The following is a 13,324-nucleotide window of genomic DNA, read 5'->3' on the forward strand; positions in this document are numbered from 1 at the left end:
AAAATTTAAAGCACTAAAGTTACATATTAAAGGTAAAGATTGAAAGTGTAATTTATTTTTTTCTTCTTAATTTCACCACTATATCTATAAATAATTACAAATACTAACTAACAAAATATTTATATATTTTTTTTTTGGCAGGTGCACATTTAACTTCACATGATTTTAAAATTGACAGATACTTGTACAATAACATAATTAGTTAACTCCATTCAATTTATTTATTTAATAAACGTGATTTGAGTTACTATACCAGAAAAGATATACAGTCACTTAATTGTTATCAGATGAAATAAAACAAAATTAAACGAATTATTATGTAAATATTATCTTATTTTTATTCACAGTTAATTGTTTATTTATTTATAAGTTCAAATATCTAAAATTTATGGTCAAAATTAAATACCCACAAATCTAATTTCCACTTTTTAAAGTAAAGTCATTGATTTTTCTATATTTTGTTGAATACCCACATCTAATTTTTCAAATCTTTATTCCCTGCAACTCCCAGTTCTTTTACCAGAAAAGGAAAAAAAATCTAAGATATCCTCAATTTAAAATCTTTGGTTATGTAAAATAATTAATAAAACTTATTCAACAAGCCCGTCTAGCTCAGTCGGTAGAGCGCAAGGCTCTTAACCTTGTGGTCGTGGGTTCGAGCCCCACGGTGGGCGATTAAATATTTTTCTTTTATTTTTTTCAAAAAGAAGGAGCCTTTATTTACCCCTGTTCTGGAGATGGTTAACCCTCTTTTCTCCTCTTGTACTTCTCTCGTTTGAATGCGGAGTGAATGTTCTCAGTACCATTTGCACCCTTGACAAGGTTAGAGCAATTCTTCGCATAATTTATGTTTGGTATCTGGCTTTTTGATCGTATCGAGTCCATTTTTCCACACTGAACCTTTGTTGGCTTTAAGTTTATATAATTTTTCGGAGGTATGAATATGGTACCAATCTTTATTTCGTAGATTGTGTTTGGGAGCATTTTGCTTATGCAACTAGGTTAGCGATTTTTTTACCATTACCATATAGACGATACATCTCGCGAGAGCACAAAAGGGTGCTTTGTGTAATAGATTTGGATACACTAAAGTATATGGGGGCTGTTCAGAAAGAAAAGTGTGGAGTTGAGAATCACTGATGGGAAAATCAGTACTAGTGTTATCTATCCTACTACATGGGGTCAGCTGCATGAATCAATCAATTAATCAAAACCATTTTCTTCTACCCAATTGTTTAGATTTTTTATAACATCAAATACAATCTATTGGTTAAATCAACAAAGTCATAGATTTGTGAGAATCCATTGTGGATTGTCTAATGAGAAGTCATTGCTTGTACTCGGGAGTGTTTGTTGCCGCTCCTATTTGAGAATTTTTTGTTTAAAAACACCCTTATTATCAATTTAATTAACAAATATGAATGAGTATTTTAGATAATTTTTACTTAAATTGGAGTTAGAATAGACATCTTGGAGTGGTGATAGACTCACCCCTTGTACGCTACTGTCTAAAGTGCACTTTGTACATAGAGGATCCTGATTTTTCTTCTTTATCTCTTAATTCTTGTTTAATTTGAAGCCAATGTGTTGCTAATTGTGAAATTATTGTTTAGTTTTTGCTTGTTTTCAAAAGTTAGCAAAGAAAAAGAAAATCTCCCCAGGGGAGGGGAGTGTGCATTCAGAATTCAAACATATGGCTGTTTGTAATTCAGGTGAGTGAACGTGGTGATATTTTGCATGCTAAACACATGGCAAAGCTATCCCAAGACAATGAGGAGGTAAGTGATGGCGAAGATAGTGAGAAAGAAGATAGGAATGGATTGATGTGCAAAACCAGGGTTCTGATTTCACAGATAACCAACGTTTTTTATGGTTACGAAGCAATAGGGGATTAGGGGTAAGAAAAATATGAAGGATTATCTTATTTTTATTCATTGTAAAATTTAACCTTAGTTCCTTGCTATAAAAAAGAACCCCTCAAATCTGTACTTCTTTTGAGTTGTAGCAGTTCTTTATCCCGAAATAAGTATACGCTCAATCCACATAATTACTTATTGATTAATAATTTTTTTTATCAACAAGCCCGTCTAGCTCAGTCGGTAGAGCGCAAGGCTCTTAACCTTGTGGTCGTGGGTTCGAGCCCCACGGTGGGCGAGTATGCTTTTTTTCTTTTTTCCTTTCCTCCCCAAAAAACCCTTTTTAATACTGTGTTTGGGAGCATTTTGGTTATGCAACTAAGTTAGCTATTAGTTTTTTGGTTTGTTTACCATTTCCATATAAACCATACATCTGGTGAGACTACAAAAGGTTGCATTGTATAATGGATTTGGATACTTTAAAGTGTACTGGACAGTTTCAGAGAGACAAGTGTGGAGTTGAGAGTCATTGATGGGAAAATCAATACAAGTGTTATCTATCCTATCTACATGAGGTCAGCTGCATGAATCGCTCAAAGCCATTTTCTTCTATCAAATGGTATAGAGTTTTATAACATCCAATACAATCTATTGGTTAAATCTTGTGAGAATCGACTCTGGACTGTCTAATGAGAAGTCATTGTTTGTACTCAGGAGTGTCTATTGCTACTCTTAACTTAGAATTTTTTGTTTAAAATACCCTTATTATTAATATAGAATCTGTCTAGTTGTTGCTAACACAGAGTATGTTGTTGATATGGTATCCCTTGGTATCTAGCTACTGAAGATTTATTTGTACTGGATCAAAAAATTTCACTCTCATGTCCTATTGCTGATAACTATAAAAGCTGTGGTTACTTAAGCAAATGCCACCTTTGCAGAGAAATTATAAATTTGTAATTGCACTATATTATTGGAGGATATGTCCTTCTGACAATTCCAACCATTAGACAATAGACACTAGATCCTGTTATTATGTAAATCTAACTAGGAAAAGAAATACAGAATGTTGGTTAGTTACTTGGCTACTGTTAGTTTGGATTTTTTAGCTGTTAGGTAGTTGCCTATAAATAAAGCATGGTGGTTGTATTTTATACAGGTTGGAACAATAATAAAAAAGTGTGCACCACTCAGTTCTTTGATCTATCTGTCTTTTTCTATCCTTCTGTTATGTTCTTCTTCCCTCTTTCTATCTCTTTTCCAACTAAATCTTATATCATATCCACTATTAAGTAGGCAGTTGTGGTCTTGTAGAATTTCATCGACAAGTTTAAGCGGTAACTTTTTGTTATTGAATGTAAATTGTAAATTTTTTATGTCTGTACTCTTGACAGTTGCAATGAATACTTGTTCCTAACAATGTTGTTGCTGCTTGCACCGAATCAATAGAACAACATAAGGATAAACTTGTGCAGGAGGCACCGAGTGCAGTGAGTGTCAATGTTTTCTATATTTGCTTGAATTTCATTTTCTAAATTCTAAAATATATGATTTTACAATATCCTCTATTTTGAAAGAATGGAAATGAAGCAATGAAACAACTAGAGTGCTTGCATTGAATGAGTAAGTAACAAACAAAATACTGGAATAATCAATTCGTATAGATTCAAAAGTTAACTTTCAATTCCTTTTCATGAGAATTGATGAAATAAAAGTAGACAAATTTTTTTTTTTGAATCATTGAATTATATTATTCATGTCAGTGATAAGAAATTGCATTATAGTTAGGAGAATCGCATATTTGATTATGAATTGCAAGATTCTGATAACTGGTTTTGCCATTACACAAATAGTCCACCTGTCATTTTCTCTTCTATCTTTGACATACTCTAGATATACTCTTTGGAGGTTTGATAGTTGACACTACATTGTAATTCGGTGACTGAACGTGATAATATTTTGCATGCTGAACACATGGCAAAGCTATGCGAAGACAACGAGGAGGTGAGTGGTGGCAAAGACAGTGAGGAAGAAGACCGGAATGGGAGAATTTGATGTGCAAAACCAGAGTTCTGGGATCACAGATTGACAAGCTTTTGGGTAGAGTGAATAAGAAAAAAAAAGAGCACATCCGTTACTTATTTTTTTGAGGCGGGTTGTTGATTCTTTTCAATCTATCCTTTTTGAATGCATTCAGTATTCTATTCTATAGTGCAAACTTCAGTTAAACAAACGATTAGAAAGTCTTCGCAAGAGTGTGTTCAGTATTCTTCGGTCTTGAGTTGACAGCCAAATTATATTGTCTGTTTTATCTGTCTGGTAGTATAGTCATTGGCACTCATAATTTTAAAGAATTACCATAAACACTGTATTCATAAATTTAAAATACATTCTCCCTCTCGTACATCTTTTGGCAGAAAAACATTAACAAAAATATTTTTCCCCACTTTTGTCTCTTACTATTAATATGACATAAAATTAGACCAATAAATAGTTAAATATTAAATCAGGTTAATCCGGTTAAAAAAATCTATAATTAAAATTCACTTTCTCATTTTCGACATTGCAACAGTTACAATTGGATAGAAGAAGGGAATACTCCAACATGAACGCGGAATTCACTGTTGGGTAGGATACAGATAAGAAAAATACGACCAAGAAATTTCCTTAGATAGAAGTACTCAAGTCTATTTATACATATGCCGCCATTATAAGAATTGCAAATGAAGCAATCCACAGGAATCCTAAGGGTTTTAAGTTTTTAACCCGAAACAGCTTCACTTCACTTCACAACATGAACACTGAGAGAAACGCGGTCTAAAAACATATTGTGACAGTTATGTTACTTGGGTGCCATTCAACACACAACAAGATGGCCACCTTCCTCTGTTTCCTCTGTTTCCTACTGATTTTCACGTTCACACCTTTATCACACTCTCAACCGGAGCGTTTCACGAGGCCTTTGGGTGGGGCCCGCCAAGAATACTTCGAGGTGAGTTACCCTCCACCCTCGCACGAGCCCACACCCTCGTGCACGCACCGAATCCTCCACCACTCCTTCGCCCACACCATCGATTCCCCTCCGTACACCACCCCCTACGCGCCTCCCACGCGCTGCCCTGCCCCGTGGTCGCGCGTGGTCCTCGATTTCCACGCCCGCTGCAAGGGCGAGCAGTACGACCGCATCGCCGCTATATGGCTCGCCGGCGTCGAGCTCCTCCGCACCAGCACCGCCGAGCCCACCGCCGCCGGTATCTTCTGGAACGTCCGCAAGGACGTTACAAAATACTCCTCCCTCTTCCTCAAGCCCGACCTCGACCTCACCATGATGCTCGAAAACATCGTCAATCGTGACTTCACTGGAATCTACCACGTTACCGTTACACTCCTCTTCTACAACCAATACTACGTTAACGCTCCCGTTAGGGTTCCTTTTGTACCTTGCCCCGAGGCTCTCAATTTGAACCCAATCGAGTCGAAATCCAGATCGAGATCTCTTATTCAGGAACCTGGTTTCAGCGGTGTGACAGAATCGCCGGCGGATTTGATTATTCCGATCTCCGACGACGGACGGCGGGGGTTTTGGTTCAAGGTGGAGGAGGAAAAGCGTTCGTGTTCGCGGAAAATTCGAATTCCGCGGAACACTTACAGAGCGGTGCTTGAACTCTACGTTTCTTTTCACGGAAACGATGAGTTTTGGTACTCGAATCCTCCGAATTCTTACATAACGGCGAACGGTCTGGACACGGAGCGTGGTAACGGCGCGTACAGGGAAGTGTACGTGACGATCGACGGGCGCATTGTGGGGTCGGAGGTTCCGTTTCCGGTGATATTCAGCGGTGGGATAAACCCTTTGTTTTGGGAACCAATGGTGGCGATCGGCGCTTTTAACCTTCCCTCATACGACATCGATTTGACGCCGTTTTTGGGGAAGATTCTCGACGGGAAGGACCACGTGTTCGGAATAGGGGTGGTGAAGGGAATCTCTTATTGGTTGGTGAACGCAAATTTGCACCTTTGGTTGGATCATGATTCCACTGTGGTTCATGCAAACCCTGTGGTTCATTACAGTCCCGAAACTTCAATCGAACGGCAAGAAGAGTTTAGAGGGCTTGATGGGGCTTTTGACGTTGACGCGGAGAAGGAAACGCAGATTACAGGGTGGGTTATAACCAGTGCTGGTAACATCACCACCACGGTGTCGCAGGGTTTCTCGTTTAAGAATTTCATTAAGTTCCAACGTAAAGGGTCTTTGAAAACGGTTAAGCAGAAGTTCAAGGCGAAGAAGAAGGTGAAGGTGATCGATGGCAGAGGGGAATCGATTACGAGGTTGAAGGTTCGGCGAAGGTACCCCCTGCGTGTTGTCACCAACACTCAGCAGTTTCAGGATGGGACGTATCGTGTTGTCACTGATGTTTCTCATTCTGTTAAGGAGAAGTACGTTAGTGGGTGCTTTGTGAAATCGATTAACAATGTTCAAAACTCGAAGGGGTGGATGGAGGTTAAGGGTCACTCTGTTTTGTCGGGTCAAGCTAGCACCACGCAGAATTATAGTTATGTTGATAGGGTTATTTGCTACTCGCGGAATGTTGCAGCAGCTAATGGCATCATTGTAACGGATAATTCGACTTTTGTGTGCGAACTGTGAAAATTCTTTGTAGTTTCTTTTTTACGTACACCTATTTGTGTAGTAGTTTCCCATGTAGGGTTTTAGTTTTATTTTTTCTACTAGGGGGAAGAATGTGTAGTAGTAGTATATTTTGAATCTACATGTATGTATTTCCCACTTTCCATAGGTAGTTGTTATGTACTACTGTGCCCGGGATCTAGACACCAAAGAAACACAAGCCTGTGAATCTTAAAAATCTGTCACGGTTAATAAACAAGATTCAGTACTTGTGAAGGCAAGTATCATGAAAGCATGGCTTCTAGTAGAAGAGAGCTTACTGACGATCATCTTCAGTGTGAGACCATCCTTGCTAGTCTTAAACCAAAGCCTGAGGGCTGCTTGGCTTTTAAGAAAATCTATTTTCATTTTCTATTTTTACTTTGTTTCATATTTTGAAAAGTTTAGAAATAATGAAAATGAAAATATAAAATAATACAAAGCTGTTTTTCACTATTTTACATCCAAACTTTTGAAAACAATGAATAAAGCAAAAAATGTTAGACATTTCTGAATGCTAAATTGGTTCTTGCGCTGCTCAGCAAGCAGAGGAACGAAATTATATTAAGTATTAACTGCTGCATGCACAAGTTATGGTAAAAACTCATAATACAGAATGAAATTATATTAGAAAAACAAAATTCTCTGTATGACTAAATAAATGTCTCGTTAACAAACTTCACACTTGGACAAGATTACATGTCGAATAAATATTCCTTTCTTAAAATACATTTGTAAGTTGCAACTACTATTTCTTTTTTTATCCATCCTATACTGATCCGTGTGTGATTGAAGAATACATTCTGTTTCAAGAACTCATAGGACGCCAGAAACCCTTCCTACCCACAAGAAACTGATCCTGATGCAACGTTACAGACCAGTTAAGTGAACTCAAGATCGGAACGAGCTTGTTAAGTATTTCCGTAGAATCGTGAACCACGAGATATCCATTTGGTCTCAATATGCGATCAATCTCCACAGCCACATCTACAATGTCACATCTGACAAGAAAAACTCATTGTCAGAATCATATATCATAAAAAATACCTGTTACGAGTAAAGTTGACAGAGTTCTAGGGTAATATTAATAATAGGAGAAAACATGATCTATAGGTATTAGTTTCTTCAATATGCATACCTTCGCTCAAGATATTTGAAAAGAAAGCTAGAATGAAGAAGATCGTATGTGCGAGGATAGGTGTTAAAGGACTCGCACCAATCATGATACATTCCTATTAGCCCTCTGTCCATTATAATAGAAAGAGTATCTGGCACATCAATAGGTACTACATTCATCACCCAGATTGGTAGATCAACGAGAGCCGCGGCAAATCTGGAAAATAACAGACTTGGTATAAGTTTCAAAGAAAGGAAACTGACCAATTTATGTTAATGCAGTAATAAATGATGTAAATGTACATAGATGGCATGCCATTATAATATCATATGTAGGTCCGAAAGACAGATCAGCTATATATACATACATACATATTATATATATATATATTAGTTTTCTTAAATAAGATCTTGTTTTTATGTTTTATAAATGAAAAAACATGGTTAGGATTAAAAATGATTAGACAAATTTTTTAACAGAGATTAATCATTAATAAAACTAGCAGATGCTCCACACTAATATCATGATTATATGGATAAATGGATGTACCAAGGCCCTCAAAATGGTCCATATTCTACTAAAGAATGTGAAGGGAAAAAGAGCAAGAAAAAGAACTGTAACAGAATTACTTTACCCTGCATAACCAGCATTCATGTCCATTACATTTCGAAGACTCGACCACTTTATAGGAAGACCATCCAAATAAACATTTGAAACTAATTCAGACCAGTGTTTGCTGTCCTTAAAGAACTTGTCTTTCGCATCTGAATCAGAAGGTAAACTAGGGGGCTTACTGGTAAGCCTCTGGGGCCAAGGCTTGGGCCAACTTTGAATGTTACCCATTCCATCAACCGGAAGAGGAGTAAGGCAGCTATTGAGTCTGGCATACCTGAATATAAGCAAGCAGAGACAATCAACAAAGGTAGAAACTAAACTAAGAATAATAATATCTACTTATCTAGTATTGCTTGCAATGGTCCACATACATTTTCTCTGGCCTTTTTTTTTATGGAACAATATTCATTTCTTTCATGTTGGCATTGCGGAAAAAAAATATAAATTGATGGAAATATAAACATTCTAGAAATAAAATAACACCCCAAGAAGAAAGAGAGAATACCATGAGCTATTCTTCCCATCCTGATTTTCACATAAAGGTGGATTGTTCTCTTTACGTTTCTTATAGCAAGAAGATGAGGTAGGCTTCTGGTATATAACAAGCCCAATTCCGGATGAATCACTAGCCTTAGCCACAACCTTCCAGCACATAGCTTTTGTTATAGCCACCATGGCTGCAGTTTGGAAAAACAAATATTTTTCTTAATTCTTAAACATAAGAGCAAAGAAGATAGAACAATGATCTCCTATCATCCTACGTATTAAAATTTTGTTGATTACGTTACTAAGTCTCTGAATTATTTGAAAAATTTTAGACAAGTCCCTAAACTGTTTTTTTTTTCTCTCTTTTTTTTAATTGTGTTCCGAAACTAAAAAAGTAGGTCCCTGATGTTAGTTTTTGGCAGCTTTAAACTGTCAAAAAATGACAATTTTTGGAGATTTTAAAAATCTTAGGGACTCAAATTATTTTTTTTCATGATCAAGCACCCAATTATCATTTTTTTTTAGTTTAAGGATGTATTTAAAATTCCCAACTTGTCCAGGTGCCTATTTAGTACATTAAACCTAATTTGTTTGCATATTTGGGGAATTGTGATTGGGTCATACAGAAATTCAACATGTCCATGTATTAAATTAAACAAGATACATTGTTGAGACAGATGAAAAAAAAAAACAATTAACTACAGAGGAAGGAGAGACAATGACACAAATAGACACAGAGAATGAAGGTGTGAGAAAAAGAGAAAGACAAACCATTCCATACTTGTTGATCTCTTTCATCATCACGGTAAACTGGTGTTGCAGACCATGCAAAGAAACCACCAGGTCTAAGAACCCTATTGAGCTCATACAAGGGCTTCCCACCTAAAGTTGTGACCAAATTTGTGAATAGACATTTCTATCAGAAATATATTGATATAAATGGAACATGAAATTCAGTTATGGAATACTGTTCTGTTTCTGATATGTAAATAAGAAAAGACAAGTACCATCTGCATCCCAGTGAACCCTGCATCGTGCACAATGGATCATATCAAATCCATTATCAGGAAAAGTCAACTTTTGTGTTCCAATGACAGAAAGAGTTGCAGGAATTCCTCGTTCCAAAGCAAATTGTATCTGAGCTTCATGTTCATCTTTTGGGGCAAATGACATAGTAATAACATTTTTGTCCAGCAGATAGCCACCGAAGCTAGCAACTCCACAGCCAACATCTAGAACAACCCTGGTATGCTTTCCCCATTTTATTGCTGGTAAAGTCTAGTGTAAAACAAAAAATAACCAGCAAACCACAAAATGAAGTGAGAACTCAAAAATTAGTCCTACCAGCATACCATATGTAATATACTGGTTCAAGTCATGCATATATCAAAATGAAACATTATTACTCGGCACTCATTGATAAAACAAAATTTAACAAAATGTCATTAATTTTTATTGGATAAAACAATAAATGGATGCCAACCGCTGTAATACAAACTCCTTCTTGAGAGAAGCAATGAGTACTACATCTAACTGCACTAAGCAAAAATTAAAATTTCAGCCCCACTATTCTCTCAGATATACATATACCTGCTGTTCCTGCCTAATACTATTAATTTGTAGTCCAAGCAAGATTCAAATGCCTTGGTTCTTAGATGTATTGTTAAAGGAATAATCCATAAGAGAAGTAAAATTCCTTCCCAGTCACTCTCCATCTCCTCCCAATTCATGTTTTCTTTTACATTTTTTAGTCTTTCTCAATAGAGTTTATGGTATCTCCAACAGTCATACATGGAGAAAACAGATTAAAAAAGCACATAACATAATTATGGTAAATTATGTGAATCCAGATGACACGACAGCATACCTTCTCTATGAACTCAATATAATGATCAACTCCATCTTTGAATTGAGTACCACCACCAGGAAAGACCAGATATTTCCCAGACTTGACTACCCAGTGTTGGTCTTTCTTGTACTCCACCAGCTTCGGATAGGGGACGTTATCATACCAAATCTGAAAATAAAGGAAATATAAATTCCTTCCTGATTTCATGCCTAGATAAAAGTAAAATCAAATACTTAGGTCTATTTGGATAAACTTCACCCGTAATACTTATAGAAGAAAATAGGAAGAAAAAATAAAATTAGTTTAACAGTAAGAGGGTTATACAAATTAATTTTCACACAAGTTAATTTTAGTTTATTGAGAAATTAATTTCATTTTTCTTCATATTTTCTTTTGATGGAAAAGTGTATCCAAACCATAAGATAACAATAACCATTAAACACAACTTCCATAAGTATATAAGAAGAAATTGGTATGTGACAAATCATAAAGCAAAACCTATTCAGAATATAGGTACAGTTAAGAGTACAATTCTATAACCTACAGAATATGCAACTGATTCACGAGTAGAGTGCTACAATTTATTCAATTTTTATCAATCTCACCTTGTCCCTGCTCTTAGGCCAGGGAACTGGGACTTTATACCCTTTAGGAAGGGGCAGCAAACAATGCAGACTAGTCTCAGGACAATGCCTTTCCCGGTGCTCCATGTGCCTCCTCGACTTCAGAGCCTTAATCGCCATAAAATTATCCAAACAGGGAATAAAATCAACATTCACAGGGTCTTCACATAGCTTCCACTCGATCTTCTCTGACTCCTCATTTTGGGGCAAAATTTGGTCCTTCTCGGTTGAGACATTGGTCACGTTTGTGGGTAGCTTTTGCTCTTTTGGATTTGCAGTGTACTCAGGAGGTGCTTGAGAAGTGCCGAGGGGTGGTTGCTCTTGGATAACAGAGTAGAAAGCGACAGGGTTTGAGGTGGAATTGGTGAAGAGGAAGAGCGTGACGCAAATGAGTAAGATAAAGAGAGTGAAAATGAAAGGGTATTTCCTTTCCTTGAAGAAGTCTTCAACTAGTGCCATTCTTTTTTTCTTTTTTCACTCTCGAGGGAGACAGAGATAAAGATAGAAAGGTTTACGATGTAGAAGGAAACATTTTGTAATGAGGATGAGATCAAAGGGTGGAAATCTCTGGATCGTGTGGCTATCCTTCGGATCCTAGAGACTGTGTACTTTGGTGGTCAGAATCAGAATTCAGAACGCAGCTTCAACTCTATCCTAGGTTCTTGCACTTTCCAAGCGACGCGTTGACACTGACACTAGCACCGTTCTGCTTTGTTTTGTTTCGCTTTCGCAGGATCTTAATTCTTACCAAGGTACCCACCCCGGTTCATGATATATGATTAAACACAATTTTTAAAGAAAAAACACGTCTACAGTAACTTAGGCTTTAAATACTGCTACCCAACATGTTAAAATCTTTTTATAATGTCCAGTTGTCGACTCTAGAACAATGTCGTGTCTCACATCTGCAAAATCCGAAGACCGAACCCTGATTTAGACATGTTAGTAAGAGGAATCTGAAGACCCCAAAGGATTTAGAAAAGAGCAATTATATACAGTATATTTTTTACATAGCAATATTATCCTAGTAATTTAAAAATATTAAAATAAAAATTAAATACAATTAATATCTTAAAAAGAAATAAAATCATTTAACATTTGCTGAATTTACTAATTAAGATTTGTGAGAAAAACAAATAAGGGAAAGGGAATATAAGAATAAAAAACAAATTTACATACAATCTTTTTAATTTCATGTTTAGAACCCTAAGGTGTTTTTAAAAATACTTCAAAAATGAAAAAAATTATTTAAATTAAGAAATAATGAAAAATGACGTGACTATTTTTTTAAAAATTTTTTATAAGAAAATGACGTGGATAAATTATGTATATAACGCAATCAAGTTATTACACTCAATAGATTACTACTAGCCATGAAAATAAAATAAAACTCAATTATAAAGAATTTATATATTTACGAAACCTGAATATATGACATAATATACATACAATAAGAGTTTATCAACAACTAAATCATATAATAAATGTGTGAGTATGTGTCTATATATATATATATATATATATATATATATATATAAGGTCTGTTTACTTCGAGAATAAGTCTATTTAAACTTATTCTGTTTAATAACTTATGCTCTATATTAAATCTTAACTATCCAACCTTTGAATTTAAAGTTCTTAATACTTAGATAAATCTGCAAATTTTTAAAAAAATTAAAAATTATTTGATACTTCGTTTCATTAATTCAAATTGACAGATATACATATACACACACATTAATCCTGATTATAGTATGGAAATAAACCCTAGTTGTCAGTTAAGCAACATACTACATCAATGACATCATAATAGTCTAAAAAGGTCAACTTTGTCATCTTCTAATATGGTCTTAGGAGAAAACTCTTCCACGTGCTTATTTCTGTTCCACTCTCATACCAAATATAATTATTACAGTTCAACCATACAAAAACATGGAAGGGTGAGTCAGAATTCAAAAGAAATCAACATAAATAGTATAAAAGTAATCCTATTATACTATCAACATAATCAAGTCAACATGTTTCAACATAACATTAACCTACAACTAACAATGCAGTATATAAACAATATAATGTAATCAACACATCATGTAATCAACACAGTTTATCAAC

General features: G+C 35.6%; 2 protein-coding genes, 1 long non-coding RNA gene and 2 other non-coding genes across 5 annotated transcripts; 4 read left to right on the top strand and 1 right to left on the bottom strand.

The window, feature by feature from the left end:
* Positions 1-601: 601 nt before the first annotated feature.
* Positions 602-674, top strand: TRNAK-CUU (transfer RNA lysine (anticodon CUU)). The gene has a single exon. It is a non-coding gene; the product is annotated as a tRNA-Lys (tRNA).
* Positions 647-2,081, top strand: LOC109795145 (uncharacterized). Its single transcript, XR_014429892.1, has 2 exons — positions 647-822; positions 1,713-2,081. It is a non-coding gene; the product is annotated as an uncharacterized LOC109795145 (long non-coding RNA).
* Positions 2,082-2,154, top strand: TRNAK-CUU (transfer RNA lysine (anticodon CUU)). The gene has a single exon. It is a non-coding gene; the product is annotated as a tRNA-Lys (tRNA).
* A 2,278-nt stretch (positions 2,155-4,432) lies between these two features.
* Positions 4,433-6,812, top strand: LOC109807710 (Peptide-N4-(N-acetyl-beta-glucosaminyl)asparagine amidase A protein). The gene has a single exon (XM_020370301.3). The coding sequence runs from the start codon at positions 4,696-4,698 to the stop codon at positions 6,502-6,504; it is 1,809 nt and encodes a 602-aa protein (XP_020225890.1). The 5' UTR covers positions 4,433-4,695; the 3' UTR covers positions 6,505-6,812.
* Positions 6,813-7,113: 301 nt separating this feature from the next.
* On the bottom strand, positions 7,114-11,995 carry LOC109807702 (putative methyltransferase PMT23). Its single transcript, XM_020370289.3, has 8 exons — positions 11,195-11,995; positions 10,608-10,757; positions 9,748-10,018; positions 9,512-9,622; positions 8,760-8,931; positions 8,274-8,528; positions 7,661-7,855; positions 7,114-7,523 (listed from the first exon to the last, which is right to left on the bottom strand). Exons 1-8 carry the CDS (start codon positions 11,669-11,671, stop codon positions 7,331-7,333), a joined length of 1,824 nt encoding a protein of 607 aa, XP_020225878.1. The 5' UTR covers positions 11,672-11,995; the 3' UTR covers positions 7,114-7,330.
* Between the last annotated feature and the right edge of the window lie 1,329 nt (positions 11,996-13,324).

The sequence above is a fragment of the Cajanus cajan genome, chromosome 9 (genome assembly GCF_000230855.2).
Source record: "Cajanus cajan strain Asha chromosome 9, NIPB_CcT2T_4, whole genome shotgun sequence".
NCBI classification, from domain to species: Eukaryota; Viridiplantae; Streptophyta; class Magnoliopsida; order Fabales; family Fabaceae; genus Cajanus; species Cajanus cajan.

What these genes read in the sequence shown, in the direction of transcription:
- LOC109807702 (XM_020370289.3), bottom strand. Translation starts at nt 11,671, where the DNA reads ATGGCACTAGTTGAAGACTTCTTCAAGGAAAGGAAATACCCTTTCATT. An exon ending in GGTTCACTGGGATGCAGATG is followed by an intron (nt 9,623 to 9,747) that starts GTACTTGTCTTT and finishes TCACAACTTTAG; the next exon opens with GTGGGAAGCCCTTGTATGAG. An exon ending in TTCAAATATCTTGAGCGAAG is followed by an intron (nt 7,524 to 7,660) that starts GTATGCATATTG and finishes TTTTCTTGTCAG; the next exon opens with ATGTGACATTGTAGATGTGG.
- LOC109807710 (XM_020370301.3), top strand. Translation starts at nt 4,696, where the DNA reads ATGTTACTTGGGTGCCATTCAACACACAACAAGATGGCCACCTTCCTC.